Genomic DNA, 25,157 nt, shown 5'->3' with positions numbered 1-25,157 from the left:
TGTGCTTTAACACCCTACTTACATCAATGGATAGATCATCCAGATAGAACATCAATAAGGGAACATTGGCCTAAATACAGAATATTTAATCCCAAAGCAGCAGAATACTCATGCTTCTCAAGTGCACATGAAACATTCTCCAGGATAGATCACATGTTAGGCCACAAAACAAGTCTCAATAGATTTAATAAGACTGAAATCCTATCAAGCATCTTTTCTGATCACAATGGCATGAAACTAAAAAAAATTACAAGCAGAAAACTAAAAAAAAAAAAATCACAAATATGTAGAAATTAAACAACATTCTACTGAACAATCAATGGGTCAACAAAAAAAATCAAAGAGGAAATCAGAAAATACCTTGAGACAAATGAAAATGTAACTATAACAATTCACAATCCATGGGATGCAGCAAAAAATGTTCTAATAGGGAAGTTCATAATGATACAAGCTTACCTCAAGAAACAAGGAAAATTTCAAATAAACTAACTTTACATCTCAAAGAACTAGGAAAGAATAGTTAGCCCAAAGTTAGTAGAAAGAAAAAAATAAGAAAGATCACAGCATAAATAAATGAAATAGAAACTAAAAATAAAATTTAAAAATCAATGAAACTAAGAGTTGGTTCTTTGAAAGGATAAACAAATTTGACAAACCTTTAGCTAGACTTACCAAAAAGAGAAGGCTCAAGTTAGTAAAACTAGCAAGAGAGGTTATAACTGGTACTAGAGAAATACAAAGGATCATAAGAGACTTCTATGGACAATTATTTGCCAATGAACTGGACACCATAGAAGACATGGATACATTCTTAGAAACAGATAATCTTCTAAGACAGAATCAAGGAAGAAATAGAAAATTGGGATAGACAAATTACCAGTAAGGAGGTTGAATCGGTAATCAAAAACCTCTCAACAAACAAAAGCTCAGGACCAGATGCTTCACCAGTGAATTCTACAAAACATTCAAAGATTCGATACCTATCCTCAAACTTTTCCAAAAACGCTTAAGAGGAGGGAATGCTTCTAAACTCATTTTACAAGGCCCTAATACCAAAACCAGGTAAGAATGCCACAAAAAAAGAAAATTACAGGCCAATATCCCTGATGAATATAGACACAAAAATTCTCAATATTAGCAAACTAAATTCAACAATACATTAAAAGGATCATACACTATAATCACTGACCTTATGGAACCCTGCCTTAGACTGTTGTAACAGGATACCATAATATGGGTGACTTAAACAAATATTTCCTACAGTTCTGAAGGCTGGGGAGTCCAAAATCAAGGTGCTCATGGATTCGGTGTCTGGTGAGAAGGCCCTTTTCCAGTTTGTACCTTCTTGCTATAATCCTAACATGGTGAAGAAAGTGATCATCTCTCCTGTATCTCTTCTTATAAGGGCACTAATCCCATTCATGAGGGCTCCACCTGCACAATCTACCTCCCAAAGGCCCCACCTCCAAATACCATCACACTGGGGATTAGGATTTCAACATATGAATTTTGCCAGGGGTGTCACATTCAGTCCCTACCAAATCCTTATTGTAGAAAGAACGAACTGAAAGCCTCTGAATATGCTTTCCCTGGCTAAAACAGTAAATGAGAAGCAATTTAAGCAAAGAACTGCAGACATTAATGCCATCTTTAAAGATTTTTAAGGATGTGGGCAGAGTCTATATCCCCACTGAATTCACCTCTCTGGGCCTGGCAAAATTTAAATGGAGAGTTCTAGTGAAAAATGGATGGTGATGGTTACACAATAGTGTGAATGTACTTAATACCACTGAATTGTACACATAAAACCTGTAAAAATAATGAATTTCATGCTATGTATTTTTTATTACACATAAAAAACAAACTAGATGCGTTGTGGCAGAAAGAGTGAACTATCTCAATTGCAGCTATTCTGGATGCTGTATCCTTGTTCTTTCTTTTTTTTTTTTAAGACAGCTTTATTGAGATAGAATTATTATAAAGTTCATTATTTTATAGTGTACAATTCCGTGTCTTTAGAATATTGACAAAGTTGTCACTGATCACCACTATCTAGTTCCAACACATTTTCATCACTTTGAAAAGAAACCCCATATCCTGGCAGCCACTAATCTACTTTGTTTCTCTCCATTTGCTTGTTCTAGACATGTCATATAAATAGAATTACAATATAGGGTCTCTTGTGACCATCTTCTTTCAAGGTTTTCCAAGTTTATTCATGTTGTACCATGTATCACTATTTCATTAATTATGGCTGAGTAATATTCTACTGTGTGGAAATATAACTTGTTATCCATCCATTGATAGACATTTGTGTAATTTCTACTTTTTTAATTATTATAATAATGAAGCTATGAACATTCATGTATAAATTTTTGTGTGGACATGTTTTCACTTCTCTTGGATATATACCTAGAAGTAAAATTACTGGGTCATAAGGTAACACTGCTTAACTTTTTGAGGAATTGCCAAATTGTTCCACAGCAACTGAAGTTTTACATTCCCATCAGCAGTGGATCAGTGTTTCAATTTCTCCATATCCTTGCTAACACTTATTATTTTTCCATCTTTTTTGTTTGTATGTCAAGTGGGTATCTTATTGTGACCTTCATTTAAATAGCTGCAATATCTTTATTAGAAAAAAAAATTAACTCATTCTCTGCCGCTTGGTATGTAAATGCTAAACTGACAATGCCATCATTCTCAGGAATATCAAAAGCAGTTCAATTTAAGTTGATGCTACATATAAGGGTTTATCATTCCTTGGATATAACAGGATCATATATTCTTGCCCATTGTCATATGACTTGACTCTGTACCCTGTATGAAGTCTGTGTCCCTGCCCTTGACTCTGGGCTTGACCATGTGATGTCCTTGCTATAAACCAAAAGAATATGACAAGGCTTGACATTTGCCACAACTGAGCAGAAGCTTACAATTCCAAGTTTTCTCTGTCTCTCAGTCCTATATTGTCCTATCCCAGAAAGGGGATGCTCCTTGAGCCTGGGTTCCATGATGAGAAAACTCATGCAAGAGAATCTATCTGTAGTCAAGCAAAGCTAAACCTATCACATGGTAAATACTTGGTAGATGAATTAAAATTTTCATGTGTATTTTTAAGTTAGCAAGAACACCATGGGGGAGGGGAAGGAAGAAAAAGAGAGGGAGGGAGCCAAACCATAAGAGACTCTTAACAACAGAATAAACTGAGGGTTGATGGGGGGTGGGAGGGAGGGGAAAGTGGGTGATAGTATTGAGGAGGGCACCTCTTGGGATGAGCACTGGGTGCTGTATGGAAACCAATTTGACAATAAATTTCATATTAAAAAATAAATAAATAAAAAATAAAATAAAATTATCATGTGTATTTTTATGTGCATAGAGGAAAAACAGTCACAAAAATTCACACTAAACTGTTGGAGGGACAGATTAAATCAGTATATGCATCAATAATTTTCACTTTTCATTTTGTTCATTTCTGTATCGTTTGAATTTTTAATGAACATGTATTATTTTTGTAATTTTTTCTTCACTCTTTTTTTTTTTTTTTTTTCAACGTTTATTTATTTTTGGGACAGAGAGATACAGAGCATGAACGGGGGAGGGGCAGAGAGAGAGGGAGACACAGCATCGGAAACAGGCTCCAGGCTCTGAGCCATCAGCCCAGAGCCCGACGCGGGGCTCGAACTCACGGACCGTGAGATCGTGACCTGGCCGAAGTCGGACGCTTAACCGACTGCGCCACCCAGGCGCCCCTCTTCACTCTTTTTTAAAAAAATTACCCATGCTGGCCTCCATTCAACATAGATAGCTTAGATTAAGTTATAATAAATTTACTTTTAAAGAAAAAGAAACCAACAATAAAAGAGTTGCTTTAAATAAAGCATTTTGTACGTGTGATTACATTGATAGCTCTCATTGAAAATACAAGCTTAAGATTAGAATAAAAATTATTAGTTCTTAGTGATTTCAAAAAATACTTTACATAAATAATAGATTCATAACAAATTAATTCCACCTTTACCACCATTATTAATGTAAATTTGCTTAGGTTAAACAGATTCTGTGTCATATCTGCCATCTTATATAACACTATCTTCTCTAAAACCCCACCTTGCTCTGGGCTACCCCAATTCTCAATTTATTCCTCCATTCTGCCTGGGGCTGAAAGACTGCTCAAGTATATTAAACCAGGCTAATTGTAGGCTACTTGAGGGACATTCTGCCTAAGGTAGTTAACTTGATCCACTTCATCTATAAACAGTGCTATAAACATCATTCTCAGCTATTTTAAAAATATAAAGGATCTTCCCATTATTCTGTATATGCTGCATTCCCAGAAAAATTAACCTCAACTAGGAAACAAAATACTCCCTAAGACATTCATTTTAGTTTTTAAAAAAATTACTAGGGTCACCTGGGTAGCTCAGTTGGTTAAGTGTCTAACTCTTGGTTTTGGTTCAGGTCATGATCTCACAGTTAGTGAGTTTGAGCCCTATGTCAGGCTCTGTGCTGACAGCACAGAGCCTGCTTGGGATTCTCTCTCTCTCTCTCTCTCTGTCCCTCCCCCACTCACACACACCATGCATGCTCTTTCTCTCTCTCAAAATAAATAAATATACTTAAGACAATACTAATCTGTCTTGGTTAAAAGACATAAGATGGCAAATAAAAGTAAACACTAAAATCGACAATGTTTGTTTTAAAATCATGGCCTATGATTTATTTATGTTTAAAATATATTTGAGAAGTTCTTACTACATTATTTGTAGTCAGTGTATAATTTCAATAGAACTTTAAACAATTGCAGTTCAACTCCATGCAGTATTAACTTTTCTTCTCTTCTGATTCTTGTGTCAATTTCAACTTTTTTTTAAATTCCATCTTATCTCGGTAGTACTGTTCAAATATTGGTTGATAAATATACATTCCTCCAGCAATTCCAAGGATGCTAGCAAAAAGCAGTTGTGGAAGAGTCAATCTCCCAAACATTTTTCAACAAATGTATTCAGTGCTTCTGCCACACAGTGGTTTTGAAAAATTATAGTCCACATCCAGGAAAGATCTTCAGATCTGTGTACAAAAAAAATGGGAAGCAAAGCAATAACTTAGCACAGCATCCTTGAAAAGATTCTATCCAGAGTGAGTATTTTCATCATAATATGTACATATCACTTGATTTAACTAAAGCACGAATAGAAATATATAGGGAGTATGGCAAATGAGGGTTGGGGATGGTGTGAGACAAAGCTAAATCCTATTACAGCATATTCTCCATAGTTTTAAATGGATAATTTTTAAAATGGCAAAAGTGAGGGGGCGGAGAGAGACATACTGTTTACACCTTCACATACTACATGAAGCTAACTACTGTAACAAACAGCTCCCAGAAGTTGAAAGTGACTGTCAATCCAATCTGAAGTAGAAGAAAGAGAATTGTTACTTTTCATTATTGCCCCCCCCCTTTTAAACTATTTTATGGGTTTTGGCAGTATGTGTGATTAAAAACAATTTTTAAAAACAGGCTAAAAGATTTTGTGAGTTTCCTTTGATGCTTTAGAAGGTACAAGTAGACATCAAACAAATAATTTTCATCCACTTTTGATAAAAATATAAAGGAGATCTGGCTGGGTTTACTTTTAAAAGCTGAGGAGTTAAAACTCCACTATTTCTCAGAAAGTTATACTTGAGAACACTTTAGTGTCTGGAGAAAACATGTTTGTGAAAGAAGAAAGCAAAGTAAAAGATTTTCATGTTTTCTCATAGCAATCTTTCACCGTCACCTAGACCAGCCCCCGAGGTTACAAAAATTAGTGGCAGAACCGGTACTAGAAACCAGGTTGTCCTTAATATCGCTAAAATGGAGAAGAAATCTAAATAAACGACAGCTTACGAAGCATGCTATGGTTAATCGCCTGCTGAATGTAACAGAAAAAAAAAAAAAAAAAGCAAGTCAGCTGTTTGTAAGATAAACCACACCAAATAGGGAGATTCCGTCTTTTGCCGCTAGCTTGCTAAGTGACCCTACCCAAGTCATTTAACCTTTCCTGACCTCATTTCCCACATCTGTACATCAGCTTAAATCATCCTACCCTACCCACTTGGTTCGACAGTTACTGAGCGACCACCCAAACAGTGAAATGTCACGCAAACAAGTTTACTATTATCTTTACCACCAAAACGTCCCGAACGCGTGGCCGTGGCTTCGCTGACCCCGCCTCCTGCCTGCCCCAGCGCAAGGGAGCTCCGGATCCTTCCAGCAGCTTCCGGAAGAGAAACCTGGGCTCAGAGACCTAGAAGCCAAGTCCGGGCAGCAATCTCACGAGAAGGAGAAGCCAAAGGAAAAACGCAGGCGAGCTCACGACAAAGCTTACCCGCGCCAGACAAACGTGCAATATTCCGAAGCATTCGCAGGCCGGGGTGAGGAGGCTGCCTTTTCCCAGGTATCTCCGCGCCTGCGAGCTACGGCTGCTGCAGTGGCCAAACTTAATGAGCGGAAGAGCAACGCGCGTTACTTCAGGGTCCTTCTTCCGAGGGACTGAGGTGTCAGGGGATCCTCAGTAGATATCGAAATAGGTGCAGGATGGAGCAAGAAGGTGGCAACGGCCGACTCTTTTTCCGCGGTCTGCAGAACCGCTCCCACGAGAAGATGAAGCTGCGAAAGAGAAAGTCAACTTTGTACCTCAGCCCCCCGGATAGCTCCGAGCGCAGCGGAGGTGAGTGATGAGGTGCGGGCGCGGTGCTCCGAGGCAGTGGCGGGAAGCCGCGGACCCTGAGCTAGGGCTCCATCTGCTGGGTAGGGTTGCCAAGAAATCGTGCGATCGAGACCGGATTCTCGATCCCTGCCTCTTGCAGGGTGCTTTTCTGCATCAGTTAATTCTGCCGCCGCAGGCCGTGTGGAGTGAATTTACATGACGTTGCCACCCCCATTTTAGAAAGGGGGTACCCAGTCCGGGAGTTACCTGAGGTTTCGTAGCCGCGGAGGGGTTGATTCCTGGATGGGGTGGGACCAGGTCTGACTCCTAACCCATTTATTTTTCCCACCGCCCCCTCTGTCTTCTCTTTGGTATGTCGTGATGATGTTGACAGGAGAAAAATCACCCCAGCAAGTGGGCTTTTGATATGTCGGAGGGGGGTTTTAATATAAAGATGGACTTCTCATTCATTCAGTAAATATTTGAGCGCATTATATATACCAAGCACGGTATAAGTGGCTGAAAAGAATGCCGCGTTTCTCTTCTGGAAACCTGAGACCAAGAAAGGGGAGAATCATTTTGCTAAATGAAGAAGGAGGGTTGTGACGCGGGGAAAGGGAGAGGCAGCTGGACAAATAGTTGAACTTTTAGGGATTCAAGATCACCTGTCCAAGGGCCAGTTCTGTGTACGATTTATTCTCCCCAGTCCACAGAGTAAAAGGGTTTTTTCACAAGGTATGCTTTCAGCAGATATATTTCAGTCGGGAGGTTTCTTTAAGTGTTTCTGAAAGATGAAAGTTGAGATGGGGCATGTATGTTGTGTTGAATGTACCAATTGTCTGGAAAATGTTTAAATGTGATTCCTGGAGAAGAAAGAAGGAGAGTGGCAGGAACCTAGAATGATAGCAAAAGACTCAAAATGGATTAGAGTGCAAACACAAATGCTCAGGAGGCCAGACAGGCACGTCTAAATAAGTTAAAGCACCTTATATTTCAGAACCAGCCAGTTGCTGCCAGTTGAGCTCTGCGTCAGTTCTTAGTTTGGAAATGCTACAATATAGATTTTAATATAAAATAGGATTTTAAAATGTTGGCAACTAGATTCACATTAAAAAAGAACAAAAAAAAACAAAAACAAAAAACTCTGTATTCAGCCTGCAGACTGTCCACTTGTGGTAAAGAGCAGGGCTTTGGATGCAGCAGATAGACCTGTGTTGAGTCCTGTTTAGTCATTTACAACCTTTTTGACTTTGGACGAGACAGTTTAACGTCTTAGTCTCAATTTCCTAGGTAAAATGGGACCAATATCTACCCTTTAGCATAGTTTGGAGGGAGGATTAAACGAGGTAAGGCGTGTGAAGGAATGAACTCAGCACCTTGCATAAACATCAATAAAGGCTATTTAAAAACATACAAAGGACCATTTGATATGCCACTGTTTGACATATATAGAAGAGTTGCTCCTTAGTACTTTGTTAGCTGGTTTCTTTCATTAGCTACCCATATAGGATATTACCTCATTAGCCTCAGGCTTTAGTTAACCCAGTCTCTTTTTCAGTATTTATCTTACTATTCTCTTTATACAGTTAGTTCCAAGAAAGATGAAAGGAGTGGCAATTACCCAATGGTGAGACTCTGGCCCTTGTATAACTTTCAGCCCAGTTCTGTTTTGACGGGAGAGGCCAGAGTGTAGAGAGGCCAGAGTTCTCTACGGTGACTTAACAGAATCTAAGCAAGGGGCCAACCAGAGCATTAGTTCTGCAAGTGGAACTTGCCTGACTTTTATGCCACAATTACCTGTTTTGTTTTGTTTTGCAGATCTTCTTGGTGAAAACATTTATCTGGTCTTGTTTACTATAGCATTACGAATATGTAACTGTTTTTTAGTCCAGACAAGTTTTGTTCCAGATGAATATTGGCAGTCTCTTGAAGTTGCACATCACATGGTTTTCAAATATCCTTTGTAGTTTCTTTCCTATATTACGAATGTATATTCATCTTAGAAATTGTGTTAGCTTCTATTATGTATTTTTAGTCGATTTTCCATATATTCTCTAAGTAATTTTAACTTATCAAAGTATACCATTATTTTACACTAATATTTCTTCTATATCTTTCTTTGATGTTAATATACTTGACTCAGCCTTTAACTAGCATGTATTCCCATAGTGCTCAGTACTGTGGAGGATGTAGATGAAGTAAAAAAGCACATTCCCATTTTGAAGAAGTTATGAGTTTAATTGGTCGATTCTATTTTTAGTTTGAAAAACCAGTATAAAATGCTGTGTTTTTAAGCTTCTTTGTCAAAAAAAGAGTTTTATGTATAGAAATAAAAATAGGTTTTGTTTCAGTGCTATTTAACATTAGTCCTTAATATTACTAATTATGGTTATTTGACCTGGGAATGGACAGAACGATTGAGGGGTTACACTTATCCCTTAATCTTTGCAAGCATTTACAAGATTCTACACCTTTTGGGGAAAGATAGTGTTCAGCTGCTGGTAAGTTTAAATAAAAGTAATCAAAATAGTTATTAAAAGTAGACTTATTCCATCCTTTTAAAAAGGCTAACAATCTATATTAACTAACTGATAGTAATTAAAAGTAGATTTATTCTACCCTTTTTAAAAGGCTAATGTATTTTAACCAAATGATAGTGGTATCAGAATATTTGTTTTTAGAAAGATACTGCTAAACTCTGACCATATCTAGGAAGCCCACAGTTCCAAAGACGTACTGTGATGTGTAACTCTTCATTACATGCTAAAACACAAAACTGAGCATGGAAGTGTCCTCCTTCAAGGAATCGTGTTAAGATATGCAGACTTTGAGAATGACTACATTGTATATTCATTATTTGGACTTTAGAAGTATTCTTCCTTCATGAAAGAATCACATGACAGCCATGTTGTAGCTAGTTTTTGTTTTTTTAATTTGCCAGCAGAAGACCATGTTATAGGAGCTTATAAAGACTAAATACATATAAACCTACCCAGGATTTAGTGTTGAAATTAAAACCTAGGGAAAATTAATTTCACAAGAATTTAATGATATACACAATCATTGTGCTATGTATGCAGTAATTAGGCAGTAGTAAGTTAGATTGTAATTACCAGATCATGAATTTCTGGGGTCATTTGCCAAGAGAGGGTACAAAAGAAGAACTAATGGTGCCAAAGATTCTCTAAACTCATTTTCCTTTAAGCTGTCATCAGGTTAGACTCAGAAGTTTGGGACTTCCCCATTTTCTGTTAGGGAAGTGGCCCATAATTCCAAAGGTAATCCAAATCCTGAGGGGTTTTTGGAGCCTGGAAAGAAAGACACATGGAAGGATCATGGCGAAGGAGAATTTACAGCAGTTGCAGAGTTTCTCCCATTGATACATGCAGAAGTTAGGAGCTGTGAATTCTCTTCTCCTGTCAGGGCTTCTAGATTGTGTAGGATAACTATAAAGTCTGGAAACAACAGGCATATATATATTAAGGATATCTTATATGCCAAGAAGTAGGTTATATTATGAATGAAGGATTCTTCAAGATAGAAAACTTCCTATTCCTTCAGAAACAATCCACTTTCCTCAACGTGTAGCTGACCCACCTGGCCATTTTGTGATTTAAAGTAAGCCTCCTATAGTCCCCATCCCCACCCTGCTGTGTTCCCCAAAACCTCTGTCCTATCTGGAACTTGACCAGGTGGAGAAACATTAAGATGCTATCACTTGGTCACTCATACTGTCATAATTGATTATTTTAAACATAGATTACATAATTTTGAAACTAGAAGTGGTCAGAGAAGTAAGGTAAATAGACCAAGGTCACAGCGTGTCAAAAGCAGAGCTAGGGGAGCCAGGGTTGCTCAGTCAGTTGAGCATCCAACTTCGGCACAAGTCACGATCTTGTGGTTTGTGGGTTCGAGCCCCGTGTCAGGCTCTGTGCTGACAGATCAGAGCCTGGAGCCTGCTTCAGATTCTGTGTCTCCCTCTCTCTCTGCCCCTCTCCTGCTCATGCTCTTTCTCTCTCTCTCTCAAAAATAAACATTAAAAAAAAATTTTTTTAAAGCAGAGCTAAAACTAAATCCTAGGTCTACTTATTCACAGCCTAATGCTCTTACCAGATAGCTTCTCTCCAAACTGCATAAAGTGTATATACAGAATTAGGAATGGCTTAGAATTGTGCTAATATGGTAGCCACTAGCCACATGTGTCTATTAAACATTTGAAATGTGGCTAATCCAAATTGAGAGGTGCTGTTAGTGTAAAATACATACTGGATATCAAAAAATAAGTATAAAATAAAAATGTAAAATATTTCTGCAATTTTTTATTTTGACGAAATGATAATATTTTAGATATATTGGGTTAAAATAACTAAAATTAATTTTACCTGTTAGGGATTTTTTTTTTTTACTTTTTAATTTGGCAACTATACACTTTTAAATTATGTGGCTCATGTTTTATATAGTTCTGCTGGACAGCACTGGCTTAGCACATGTGAGAGGAAAAGGGATATAGAAGGGAGACCTGAACAGGTTACCACACTGGGGGCTTTCAGTAGTCAGAAGATGCACAAGGGCATTTGGCCTCTGGAGTTTAATGGAGGAATCAGGAATTTAAAGAACAGGAGAATGGTAAGCTGCCAACACAGCATCATACTCAAGGTTTACCCCTTGCATGTTCCTTCATACGCCCCAGCCCACTACTTTTTATTTTCAAGGGCCATATGCAACTATTATTTAATTCTTCTCAGGTCCTTACTATAACCTAGAAAATTATGGTATCTTAAAAGTCTGGAGAGGGGGTTCTCTGTGCTGACAGCATAGAGTCTGCCTGGGATTCTCTCTCTTCCTCTCTCTCTCTGCCCCTCCTCTGCTCTGTCTCTCAAAATAAGTAAACTTAAAAAAAGAAGAAAAATAAAATGTCTAAAAAAAAAAAAGTCTGGAGAGACTTCTAATAACTGAGAGTTTACATCTCCATTTATTTTTATGTTGTACTAAAAATTAACCTTCTTTTAAATTCAAGATTCCTACATGACAGCGATTCAAAAGTTTTATTTATCCAGGATAAACGTCTCCAGTTTTAAGTATCATAATCAGATAATGTGCTTTAGACATCCTGTAATTTGTTAATATCTGTCTTAAAATGTAGGTCTCCAAACTGAATACATTATTAAAAGCTAGAGTAGGAGCACCTGGGTGGCTCAGTCAGTTGAGCATCTGACTTCGACTCAGGTCATGATCTCACAGTTAGTGAGTTTGAGCCCCGCGTCAGGCTCTGTGCTGACAGCTCACAGCCTGGAGCCTGCTTCAGATTCTGTGTCTCCCTCTTTCTCTGCCCCTCACCCACTCACTCTGTGTCTCTCTCTCTCTCAAAAATAAACATTAAAAATTTTTTTGAAAAAAAATAGAAAGAAAGCTAGTGTAACTACTTCAGAATACAGTGTAACCATTAACTCCATAAATACCATACTTCTGTCAATGCACAAGGATTCTTTCAGTTTTAGTGACTTCCTCATATTGTTGGCTTATATTATTTGTAGCCAAATTGGCTTTTCACATGAACTACTTTCAGGCCTGAAAGATAAGACATAAGCATATAGATCTTTATGCAGAGTAAACAAGGTATGTACATAGATGTCTTTTGCTGTATTTTACAGGACACAGTTTAAGTGAAATTATGAAGTACAGCATACCTTTAAGACTTAAACATTAATTTACAGATTTTTTAATTTACAGATTATTGACAAAGAAAAGGAACATAAAGTATTAGAAGCCACTGATACCTGATAGTAAAGCCACTCTAACTATAAAGTTAATAAAGACTGATCTAACAGAAATACAAATTTACATATATTTTTAGAAACACATCTTTTGAACAAACTAAGTTTAAAAAACCTGTTTTTAGAGGCGCCTGGGTGGCTCAGTTGGTTGAGCGTCCAACTTCGGCTCAGGTCATGATCTCATGGTCTGTGAGTTCAAGCCCCACATCAGGTTCTGTGCTGACAGCTCAGAGCCTGGAGCCTGTTTCAGATTCTGTGTCCCCCTCTCTCTGCCCCTCCCCTGTTCATGCTCTGTCTCTCTCTGTCTCAAAAATAAATAAAACATTTAAAAAAATTTTTTTAAAAACCTGTTTTTACATTTATTTATTTTTCAGAGGCAGAGCACGAGTGGGGGAGGGGCAGAGAGAGAAGGAGACACAGAATCTGAAGCAAGTTCCAGGCTCTGAGCAAGAGTTCAGCACAGAGCCTGACACAGGGCTTGAACCCATGAACTGTGAGATCATGACCTAAGCTGAAGTTGGACACTTAACCGACTGAGCCACCCAGGCACCCTTGAACAAACTAAGTTTAAATTGTGTTCTATCAGTGTGTTATTTTGTTAATAATAACTGACATTGTTTTAAAACTCTCAAAGATGTCAATGTGTAGCATTAGAATTACTAACTGTAATTAAGTTATAGTACATTTATTCTTTAGTTTTACTCTTAAATTTACTTTTTTTTTTTTTAAATTTTTTTTTTTTCAACATTTTTTTATTTATTTTTGGGACAGAGAGAGACAGAGCATGAACGGGGGAGGGGCAAAGAGAGAGGGAGACACAGAATCAGAAACAGGCTCCAGGCTCTGAGCCATCAGCCCAGAGCCTGACGCGGGGCTCGAACTCACGGACCGCGAGATCGTGACCTGGCTGAAGTCGGACGCTTAACCGACTGCGCCACCCAGGCGCCCCTAATTTACTTTTTTTTTTAAGTGTTCATTTATTATGAGAGAGAGAGAGTGTGTGAGCAATGGAGGGCCAGAGAGAGAATCCCAAGCAGCCTCTGGCTGTCAGCACGGAGCCTGATCCAGGGCTCGATCTCACGAACAGGGAGATCATAACCTGATCTGAAATCAAGAGTTAGATGCTTAATCCACTGAGCCACCCAGGCTCCCCTTAAATTACTTTTTAATGTCATCTGATTACTATGTTTCTATAACTGTGGAATACTTGTCCTTTTATGAAAAAAAAAAGTAATTTTATCATCTTTATTGCAGGATGGGGAAGTAATGTAACTTAGTAGTTAAGAGCACAGGCTTTAGAATCAGGCAGACTTGGGTTTGAATTCTGGTTTCCACACTAACTAGCTGTGCAGCCTTGAGAAAATTATTTAACCTCTCTGTACCTCAGTTCCCTCACTTATAAAGTAGTACCTATCTCACAGGGATTGTTAGCAGGACTGAATGAGCTGATATATATAAAGTACTTAGTATGATACCTAGCACACATTACTGTATATAGTTCATAAAAATTTAACAAAAACCACTAAATGTCCTTGTAAAATAGAACCTTAACACAATGAAATGTTTTGCTGGCTATCTAAATTAAAAGTAGTAGTGTTGGAATATATAAATTACAGAGCAAGAATGAGAATGATAAAACTACCTTGGGCATTTCCCTGAAAAATTAATGTAATTTTTGTAAAAAAAAAAACACAAAACTATTTTTGCAGAAGAATACTATATTGTCTATTTTTGTACTAAGAATGGCCTTTAATTGACAGTTGGATCAGTTTGTTGATTTCTTATGATAATTCAACATGAACCATTAAGATGTTTTTAATATCTTTTTTTTTTTAACTGTTGAAGATTTGGATTCCTAGACTTGCCCAAGCACTTCTGTCTGCTGTAGCAGACATCAGGCTTTATTCATTAATGAAGCAACTAGAAAATCAGCAAATGGCAAAATGGGTGGTAAGTCCTAAACACTTTAGAAACTATATGTCACTTACTTCATTCCTACAGGCATGAAACACATGGAAAAATATCAATTCTCAAAACAGCTTCAAAAGATAATTTGTACAACTTTTTCGAGGTACTTCCATAATGAAGAATAACAAAATGCAAGTGGTGCATGCCATATATTTCCTTCTGATTGCACCTTGGGTGACAGAAGCCACTGATGCCCTCAAAATCTGTGAGAGGCTGAACCCTAGGAACAGCCTGTTTAAGGACCCTCACTCATCAAACCTGTCAGAGTCCTTGCCTCACCTTCCATAAAATTCAGTAGGAATTGCTAGGGGCACCTGGGTGGCTTGGTTGGTTGAATGTCCAACTTCGGCTCAGGTCATGATCTCGCAGTTTGTGGGTTTGAGCCCAGTCTTGGGCTCTGTGCTGACAGCTCAGAGCCTGGAGCCTGCTTCAGATTCTGTGTCTCCCTCTCTTTCTCCCCCTCCCCTGCATGCTCTCTCTCTCAAAAATAAATAAACATTAAAAAAAAAAAACTCTTAAAAAAAGAAAACTCAGTAGGAATTGCCTACCTCACAGATCACATCCACTGTTTACAGGCTTTGTTCACTACCTCTAGCTACCTGAGACTGAGCCTAAGAAGTACGTTTTCACTGAAGCATTCCTTCACCTCTAGATAGAATGTTTGAAATAGACTCTGTAAGGGAGAGAATGTAGTGTAGAAAACTGTCTTTTGTCAGACTTTTTATTTCACAGTAGGGAGATTCCTGATCTCACAATCTTGAATTCAGCCATTCAGTGGTTCCCATTGAAACCATATTCTGAAGAGTGATTGGATTCTTTAATATTGTGGTTAACCTCACTTGGCTCTTTCCTAAATTAAATAAACTTATATGAGCCAGCTTAGAAATCTTACTACCTTTTTAATCCTGTCTACTAGAAAATGTGTTCCAAGTTCCAAGTGACCAATTAATCAACACATTTCTGGAATATAATTTATTAAATATTTATTAATAAATATCAATAATTTAGTAATCATTAATAAGACATCTGCTGGTAGGGTGTTTGTTTGCCTTAAAAAGACAGATTGCAGTAGTGATTGACTCCTTCCTAATTTGATTCAAGGATAAAATCAGTCTCTATATACTGTACATTGCTGAAGGCTCAACCTAAAATGGCAAAAGCATAATGCCTTTGAAATCCGTACTCCAGAGTAGCAGTACTAGATTCTTCTGGTTTAGGAAAAGTCTTTAAATCCACAAACAATTGGAACATTTTTTAAAGGCTACATTTCAAGAGACAGGAAGCTAGTACTGCATGTTTAACATCCTTACACCAGCTAACAAGCTTCTTGGAAGACATTTGCTTTGTAGACTTGACGGTTCTGTTTGCATGTTCTCCCAAAAACTGGTTTATTATTTTAGTCAATTTCCAAATTAAAATTTAACGATACATCCTGATAGTCATGTTTTTATTCTCTCCTGTGCTGTCTTAATTTTTCATCAAAATATAAGGCAACATTCCCAACCAAAGTCAATAAAAAACCGTCAAAATACTTGTCAGTAATAAAAGGCAATTTTCAGGAATACTGACTGGAAGAATCTATTTATGAACTTCAGTCTTCTGTAAACTCTATCATCAATCTGTTTTATGCCTTCTCTTAGTGGGAAGTGAGACTTCAATCAAATGCAATGCCATAAGAATTTACCTGAAAATATAAACTTAACTTTAACATATATATATGTGGAATCGTCACAAACCTGTGTGTAATATAACTTCTTAGAAACAATGTTTGGGCATGTCTGTTTTCAATATCATTTACCTTTTGATGTGATTTTTGCAGTATGTTGAGCTTTTCCACTTCCCATTCAATGTATGTTTGCTTATAATTGTTCTTAGTTTTTTTGCCAGTTATGCTCTTGGTTCACATGGTATTGCTGTACCAGAACTCTTACAAACACCATGGAAACTGTTCTCACTATAATTGCTCTTTTCTACTATCCTTTGGAAGGTTCAAAGTCTATGAACAGGTGAGATATATTACTGTTAATAATCATGTACGAAACTTGAAAAATCTTAAATATCAACACATGTAATGTCTGGTGGACTCCCTAATGTTCAAGTTTATTAAAACCACACATTTTCAGTTGATATATTTATTATAGTAGGAAACAGATATATGCAAACTAGGTAATGAAGGGCAGTTTAATAAAAGGACTATGTACAAATGTTTAGTCAGTGTTTAGAAAAGTCAATAAGGAGATAATCAGAGTACCCCCGGGCTAGTCACAGGAGGAGATTTCTGTTACTCCTTGGTCCCCAAGGAGAGGAAATTGTTACAGGAATCCATACAGAACTGTAACTTTCAGAGAGGACCCCAACAGGAGACAGGCACAGCCAGCCTTTAGCCATAGCAAGGGGAAAGCTGGGCGGGGGGGGGGGGGGGGTGGTTAAAATACTCTGACTCAACTCTTCTGCCCTCCAGTTAACCAAAGCCAACCAGAAGCCAGAAAGCAAGTGGGCTCATTGATGTAGTCCAGACAGGTCAGCATCCCTCCACACAGAATAAGTTTAGAGTAAAGGAAAAGAGATATGGAAGGCAGACAAAAAAATTTATGGATCCAGGAGATTAGGTCCAATATGGCAGCATAAGAAGATCCTGAACTCACCTCCTCCCTCAAACATACCAACTCTACAGGAACATATAGATTATTGCCTCCCAAAAAAGATCTAAAAATGAGATGAACTGCTGTCCACAACAAAGGGTAAAGATAGGTAAAAAAGGCAGAGACACAGTCTCACGACCCCCCCCCCCCCCGAGTATGGCAGCACCCAATAGGGAGGGTTCTCACCAGCTAGGCATTTGTTACAGAAGAGCAAGGGATTGGTGCTCCACATCAGGCACTCCAGGCCCTGGGATCTGTACCAGAGAAACAAGCGCCCAGTACATCTGGCTTGGAAAATCGACAAGGTAGATGTCCGGGGTCCCCAAGTGCTATCGGAAACTGAGATTCCCCACTTGGAAGGCTCACATGTAGGCTTGCTTACCATTTAGACCCAGTGGAAAAACAGTAGTTTGAGAAGTATCCAATAGTGACCCACAGCAGGAGGGATATCACAGGTGTAGAGGTCTTCTCTGTGGAGAAAGGGGATCAACTCCACATCAGGAACACCCCCTTCTTGGGGATCTGCATCAGGAATATGGGTCCCTATGATGTCTGCTTTTGAAATCAGTAGGGTTTAACTCCAGAAGACCCGAGGCCCATAGGAAATCTAGACTCTGCTGTTTAAGGACCTACAGACAGTATCACTTGATCCAAGAACCAGCAAAGAGGCAACAGTTTGAAAATCACCTGAGCCAGACATAAGATTTACTGACAAATTTTAGGGTGTGTACTGGAGAGGCTGGGCACTTTCTTCAGGAACAGAAGTGCCAGTAGACACCATTTTTCTTGTCCACCTTCAGCCCAGCTAGCCCGACACTGGCAAGCAATAATTTAGTACTTTCCATTTACCTCGCTAGCATAGCTCATCATTCTCTTGCAGACCTGCCCCACCCAACCCACCCACCCTGGCAGGTGCTGCTCCAAAGCAGCTCCCACCCAGGGGGCAGCCTCTGTTGGGACTGGTACCCCTTCACAGTGACTCCAGCCCTGGGATAGGGGTAGACAGCCCTGCCCACCAGCATACCACACTAGTTGTGGCTGGGTTTCGGAGCCAGCCACACTGAGGCCTAATGCCGTCCATCAGCATGTCCACAGCAGCCACAGCCAGGCCTCTCAGCCAGCTGTGCCAGGGGCTAGCCTGCCCACCAGCACGCCCACAGCATTTGTAGCCTAATCACAAGAGGTCACACAGCCCATACAGAGGATACCCCTAGAATGCCTGGTTCTGGTGACCAGGGAGAATTGTACTTCTAGGCCCATGGGACACTACCTTTAACACAGGACACATAGCTAATCTACCTAAAACCAAGAAACAAACACGGAGAGATAAAACAAGATAGAGGAATATATTGTAAATGAGAATGAGACAAAACCTCAGTTAAAAAAAAAAAAAAAACCTAAACTAAATGGAGACAAGCAATCTACCTGATAAAGAATTCAAAGTAATAGTCATAAAGATGCTTACTGAACGTAGAAGAGTGGATGAACTCAGTGAAAACATAAGGAGATAGAAAAAAAAAATATATATATATAATATATATATATATGCCAGTTCTTTACAATACAATAACTGAAATGAAATATATACTAGAGGGAATCAACAGCAAATTAGAGGATGCAGAAGAGCAATCTAGAAGACAGGGTAGTGGAAATCATCCAAACAGAAGAACTAAAGGAAAAGGAATTTTTTTAAATGAGGAAAGGTTAAGGGACACTAGGACAACATCAAGCAGACAAACATTTGCATTATATGGGTCCCAAAAGAAGAGAGAGAAAGGGGTAGAAAATTTATTTGAAGAGAAAATAGCTGAAAACTTCCCTAACCTGGGGAAGGAAACTGATATCCAGGTCCAGGAAGCACAGGGAGCCACAAAGAAGATGAACCTAAAGAGGTCCAAAACAAGACACATAATAAGGAAGATGCCAAAAAGTAAAGTTAGAGAGTATTAAAAAACAGCAAGAGAAGAGCAACTACTTACATACAACAAAACACCCATACAACTACTAGCTGATTTTTTATCAAAACTTTGCAAGCCAGAGAGACTGGCATGATATATTCAAAGAGCTGAAATGAAAAAACCTATAATCAAGAATGTGCTACCCACTAAGAATTAAAGAGAGATTAAAAGTTTTCCAGACAGAAGTTTAAAGTTCATTACCACCATACCAGTGTTACAAGAAATGTGGAAGGAAATCCTTTAAGCAGAAAAGTCCATAACTAGCAGTAAGAAAATTATGAAAGAAAAATTTCACTACAAAAGCAAAATACAGTAAAAGTAGTAGATCAATCACTTAAAGCTAGTATAAAAATTCAAAGACAATAATTATTTTTTATTGTCTTTTTACTTATAAAAGTAAAAAGACAAAATTAGTAAAATCAACCACATCTATAATAATTAGTTAAGGGATACAAAAATAAAAATATGTAAAATATGATCTCAAATACATAATCATGCAGAGAATAATGTACTGTGCTTTTAGAATGTGTTCAAATATAAGCAACTGTCAATTTAAACTGTTGTATACATAGTGTTATATACATGAACCTCATGGCACTAATAAAAATCAATAACAGATACACAAAAAAATAGGAATCCAGGGGCACCTGGGTGGCTCAGTCGGTTAAGCGTCCGACTTCGGCTCAGGTCATGATCTCACGGTCTGTGAGTTCGAGCCCCGCATCGGGCTCTGTGCTGACCACTCAGAGCCTGGATCCTGTTTCAAATTCTGTGTCTCCCTCTCTCTCTGACCCTCCCCCGTTTATCCTCTGTCTCTCTGTCTCAAAAATAAATAAACGTTAAAAAAAATTAAAAAAAAAAAAACAGGAATCCAAGCAAAGCACTATGAAAGTCATCAAATCACAAGAGTAAAGAAACAGAGCTACAAAAACAAACAATAAACAGTTAACAAAATGACAATAAGTACATATCTATCAATAATTATATTAAATGTAAAGGAACTAAATGCTCCAACCAAACGATATAAAGTGACTGGGTAGATTAAAAAAAAAAAAAAGACCAGTCTATGTGCTGCATAGAAGAGACTCAATTCAGACCAAAAAATATGTACTGAAAGTGATGAATGCAGATATTCCATGCAAATGAAAGTGAAGAAAAAAGTGGTGGTAATATTTAGACAAAAATAGACTTTAACACGAAGACTATAATAGGAGACAAAGAAGCATATTACATAAGGATAAAGGGATCACTCCAACAAGAGGATATAACAATTGTAAATATGAATCCAACATAGCAGGACCTAAATATATAAAGCAAATATTAACAGACCTAAAAGGAGAAATACAGTAGTAGGAGGACATTTTAATGCCCCACTTAAAACAATGAATAGATCGTCCAGACAGAAAACAGTAGCTCTACTGACACATTAAATCAGATGGGCTTAACAGACATAGAATAGTTCATCTTCAAACACCAGAATATGTTTGTTTTTTTTTTTTTAAGTGCACATGGAATATCCTCCACAATAGATCACATATTAGGCTAAAAATAAGTCTCAATAAAGTTAGGAAGACTGAAATCTTACCAAGCATCTTTCCTGATCACAACAGTATAACACTAGAAATCAATTACAGTTTTTTAAAAAATGGGGGAAAAAAAAGTGAAGGTCAAAAACATGCTACTAAACAAGCAATAAGTCAACAAAGAAATCAAAGAGGGAATCAAAAAATACTGAGACAAATAAAAATGGAAACAACATTGCAAAATCCTTAGAATGCAACAGAAGCAGTTCTAGGAAGGAAGTTTATAGCAAAACAGGCCTACTTCAAGAATTAAGAAAAATCTCAAACAATCTAACCTTGTACCTAAATGAAGTAGAAAAAACAAAGAAAACCCAAGGTTAGTAGAAGAAAACAATAAATCACAATGGAAATAAAAAAAAAGAAAATATCTGTGAAACTAACAACTGATTGTTTAAAAGGGGGTGCCTGGGTGGCTCAGTTGGTTAAGCATCTGACTCTTGATTTCAGCTCAGGTCATATCTCATAGTTCGTGAGTTCGAGCCCCACATCAGACTCCACGCTGACAGTGTGGAACCTGCTTGGAATTCTCTCTCTCCTTTCTCTCTGCCCCTGCCATGTGTGCATGCTACCCCTCTCTTTCTAAAACAAATAAACGTAAAACAATTATAAAAAAATAAATAAAAAATAAAAAGATAAGATAAATAATGTTGATAAACCTTTAGCCAGACTCATCAAGGAAAAAAAGGACTTAAATCAGAAATGAGACAGAAGTTACAGTCAACACCATAGAAATATAAAGGATTATAAAAGTACTACAAAAAATTATATGCCAACAAATTTGACAACCTAGAAGAAATGGATAAATTTGGAAACATGTACTCTTTCAAGACAATTAGAAAGAAATAGAAAATCTGAACAGACTGATTTCTATTAATGAAATTGAATCAGCAATCAAAAAACTCCTAACCACTAAAACTCCAGGATCAGATGGCTTTACAAACAAATTCTATAAAACTTTTACAGAAAAGTTAGTACTTATCCTCAAACTGTTCCCAAAAATTGAAGACAAAAGAACACTTCTAAGTTCATTCATTGTGAGGCCAGCATTACCCTGATAACAAAATTAGACAAAGACACTAAAAAAAGAGAAGGAGACGAAGAATATTATGAGCCAATATTCCTAATGAATATACATGCAAAAATCCTCAACAAAATATTAGCAAACTGAATTCAACAATACATTAAAAGTTATCATTTACCACAGTCAAGTGGAATTTATACCAGAGTTGCAAGGATCAATATAAGCAAATCAACATGATATATATACCACATTAACAAAATGAAGGTTAAAAAGCATTTGACAAGGGGCATCTAGTGGCTTAGTCAGTTAAGCATCTGTCTCTTAGTTTCAGCTCAGGTAATGATCCCACGGTTTCATGGGTTTGAGCCCTGCATCAGACTCTATGCTGGCAGCACAGAGCCTGCTTGGGACTCCCTCTCTCTCCCCCCCTCTCTCTCTGCCTCTCCTCCGTTCACACTGTCTCTCTCTCAAGATAAATAAACTTTAAAAAAAATTAAGAAAAGCATTTGACAAAATTCAACATCCATTTAGGATAAAAACTCACAACAAAGTGGATACAGAAGGAACATACCTTAACCTAATAAAAGCCTTATGTGACAAACCCACAGCTAAAAGCTTTCAGCTTTTCATCTAAGATCAGGAACAAGACAAGCCTGTCCACTCTCACCACTGTTATTCCACATAGTACTGGAGGTCCTAGCCACAGCAATCAGACAAGAAAAAGAAATTGGTATGGAAGAGGTAAAACTCACTACTGCAGTTAATATACTACATATCAAAAACCATAAAGTCTACACACACACACACACACACACACACACACACACACAAACTATTAGGACTAATAAATGAATTCAGTAAAGTTATAGGATACAGAATTAATATATAGAAATCTGTTGTGTTTCTATACAAACAAACTAGCAGAAAGAGAAATTAAGACAACCATTCCATTTATAAATGCATTTTAAAAATACCTAGGAATTGGGGCGCCTGGGTGGCGCAGTCGGTTAAGCGTCCGACTTCAGCCAGGTCACGATCTCGTGGTCCGTGAGTTCGAGCCCCGCGTCAGGCTCTGGGCTGATGGCTCGGAGCCTGGAGCCTGTTTCCGATTCTGTGTCTCCCTCTCTCTCTGCCCCTCCCCCGTTCATGCTCTGTCTCTCTCTGTCCCAAAAATAAATAAACGTTGAAAAAAAAATTTAAAAATACCTAGGAATAAATTTAACCAAGGAAGTGAAAGACCTGTACTCTTAAAACTATAAGACATTCATGAAAGAAACTGAAGATGACACAAGTAAATGGAAAGATATACCTTGTTCATGAATTGGAAAATTAATATTGTTAAAATGTCCATATTACCCAAAGCTATCTCATCAATGTGCCAATAGCATTTTTCTCAGAAATTAACCCTAAAATTTGTATGGAACCACCAAAAAGCCCTGAGTAGCCAAAGCAATCTTGAGAAAGAACAAAGCAGTAAGTATCACACTCCCAGATTTCAAACTATACTACAAAGTTACAGTAATCAAAAAAGTATGGTACTGGCACCAAAATAAAAACATAGATTAATGGATCAGAACAGAGAGCCCAGTGCCTAGGTGGCTCACTTAGATTAAGCATCTGACTTGATTTCATCTCAGGTCATGATCTCACTGTCATGAAATTGAGCCCTGCATCAGGCTCTGCACTGGGCATGGAGCCTGCTTGAGATTCTCTCTCTCCCTCTCCCTTTGCCCCTCCCCCATTTTGTGTGCTCATGCTCTCTCTGAAAGAAAGAAAGAAAGAAAGAGAAAGAAAGAAAGAAAGAAAGAAAGAAAGAAAGAAAAAGAAAAAAGAAAAGAGAAAAGAAAAGAAAAAAGAAAAGAAAAGAAAGAGAAAGAATAGAGAGCCCAGAAATAAACCCTCACTTCTGTGGTCAATTAATTTGACAAAGCTAGGCAGGAATATACAATGGGTAAAAGACAGTCTCTTCAAAAAGTAGTGTTGGGAAAACTGGATGGTTACATGGAAAAGACTGAAACTCAACCATTTTTTTCAAACCATATACAAAAAAATAAAACAGATTAAAGACCTAAATGTAAGACCTTTAACCATAAAACTCCCAAAAGAAAACAGGTCGTAAACTCTTGGATGTCAGTTTTAGCAATATATTTTTAGATCTGTCTCCCCAGGCAAGAGCAACAAAAGCAAAAATAAGCTATTGGGACTACCTGGAAATAAAAAGCTTTTTGCACATCAAAGGAAACCAACAAAATGTAGAGGCAACCTACTGAATGGGAGAAGATATTTTCAAATGATATATCTGGTCAGGGGTTAATATCCAAAATACAAAAAGAATACTACAATTAAAAATCACATGAAAAAAATGGGCAGAAGACCTAAATAGACACTTTTCCAAAGAAGACCTATAGATGGCCAACAAACATGAAAATATGCTAAACATAACTAACCATCAGAGAAATGCAAATCAAAACTACAATGAGATATCACCTCACACTTCTCAGAATGGCTATATCAAATAGACAAAAAAATAAGTGCTGGCTTGGATTGGAGAAAAGGGATCCCTTATGCACTGTTGGCAGGAATGTAAATTGTTGCAGCCACTATGGAAAACAGTATGGAAGTTCCTCCAAAAATTAAAAATAGAAATACCATACATATAGTCCAGCAATTCCACATCTGGTATTTATCCAAAGAAAATGAAAACATTAATACACACTTCTATGTTTACTGCAGCATTATTTACAATAGGCAATATACAGAGGCGACCTAAGTATCCATCGATAGATTAATGGATAAAGAAGGTTTGGCACGTGCGTGTACACACACACACACACACACACACACACACACACACAGTGGAATATTACTTAGCCATAAAAAAGAATGAAATCTTGCCATTTACAACAACATGGATGGACCTAGAGGATATTAGTGAGGTAAGTCAGACAGACAAAGATAATTACCATATTATTTCACTTAAAGTGGAATCTAAAAAACAAAACAAATGAACAAACTTAACAAACAGACTCACAAATACAGGGAACAAACTGATGGTTGCCAGATGGGAGGAGGGGTGATTGGATGGGAAAAACATGTGAACGGGATTATGAGGTACAAAGTTCCATTTATAAAGTAAATAAGTCAGGAAGATATAAACTATAGCATTGGGAATATAGTCAGTAATGTAATAACTTTGTATAGTAACAGATGATAACTATATTTATTGTGGTAAGCATTTTATAATGTACATGTCAGATCACTATATTGTACACTTGAAACTAATAATACTGTGTATCAACTATACTTCAATTTTAAAAAGTAAATTAAAAAATATATATGGGCCTGATTTGGGCTTATATAACAGGGGAAGCAAATGCCAAGCAAAGGGAACAACATGAGCAAAAACACAGGCTGTAAAAGGGTTTTATCTTATCGTGGGCAGGTTGTCCATTCTGCCACACACTCTAGTGTTCTCACTTCTGTAGTGAGAAGAGAAGAATAAGGGATGAGTCAGAA

At 37.6% G+C, this 25,157-nt stretch overlaps 2 protein-coding genes across 7 annotated transcripts in view; one reads left to right on the top strand and one right to left on the bottom strand.

Annotated features, from left to right (window-relative positions):
* Positions 1–4,696: 4,696 nt before the first annotated feature.
* Positions 4,697–16,371, bottom strand: PIGBOS1 (PIGB opposite strand 1). Of its 6 annotated transcripts, XR_006961283.1 has the most exons (6): positions 16,236–16,371; positions 9,809–10,003; positions 8,493–8,670; positions 6,963–7,479; positions 6,375–6,655; positions 4,985–5,073 (listed from the first exon to the last, which is right to left on the bottom strand). XR_006961283.1 is itself a non-coding variant. In XM_047075077.1 (2 exons), the coding sequence occupies exon 2, from the start codon at positions 4,990–4,992 to the stop codon at positions 4,828–4,830; it is 165 nt and encodes a 54-aa protein (XP_046931033.1). In that variant the 5' UTR covers positions 4,993–5,073; positions 6,375–6,456; the 3' UTR covers positions 4,697–4,827. The 6 variants fall into 6 exon arrangements, 2 of the variants coding, with proteins under 2 accessions (XP_046931033.1, XP_046931035.1); XR_006961284.1 differs by lacking the exon at positions 16,236–16,371 and having other exon boundaries at positions 6,963–7,247; positions 9,809–10,606; XR_006961286.1 differs by lacking the exons at positions 6,963–7,479; positions 16,236–16,371 and having other exon boundaries at positions 9,809–10,606.
* PIGB (phosphatidylinositol glycan anchor biosynthesis class B) overlaps positions 6,584–25,157 on the top strand; it is a 40,855-nt gene continuing 22,281 nt past the window's right edge. The window contains exons 1-5 of the mRNA XM_047075075.1: positions 6,584–6,716; positions 8,514–8,649; positions 9,079–9,196; positions 14,315–14,419; positions 16,313–16,443. Of these exons, the coding sequence (XP_046931031.1) occupies positions 6,584–6,716; positions 8,514–8,649; positions 9,079–9,196; positions 14,315–14,419; positions 16,313–16,443 (623 nt within the window). The remainder of the gene's footprint in view (positions 6,717–8,513; positions 8,650–9,078; positions 9,197–14,314; positions 14,420–16,312; positions 16,444–25,157) is intronic.

This window comes from Lynx rufus, unplaced genomic scaffold, assembly GCF_022079265.1.
Source record: "Lynx rufus isolate CCGP_SWC_20201006 ecotype Redwood Valley unplaced genomic scaffold, mLynRuf1.p SCAF_13, whole genome shotgun sequence".
NCBI classification, from domain to species: domain Eukaryota; kingdom Metazoa; phylum Chordata; class Mammalia; order Carnivora; family Felidae; genus Lynx; species Lynx rufus.
This window is presented reverse-complemented; position numbering and strand designations above follow the sequence as displayed.

What these genes read in the sequence shown, in the direction of transcription:
- PIGBOS1 (XM_047075077.1), bottom strand. Translation starts at nt 4,992, where the DNA reads ATGTTTGGGAGATTGACTCTTCCACAACTGCTTTTTGCTAGCATCCTT.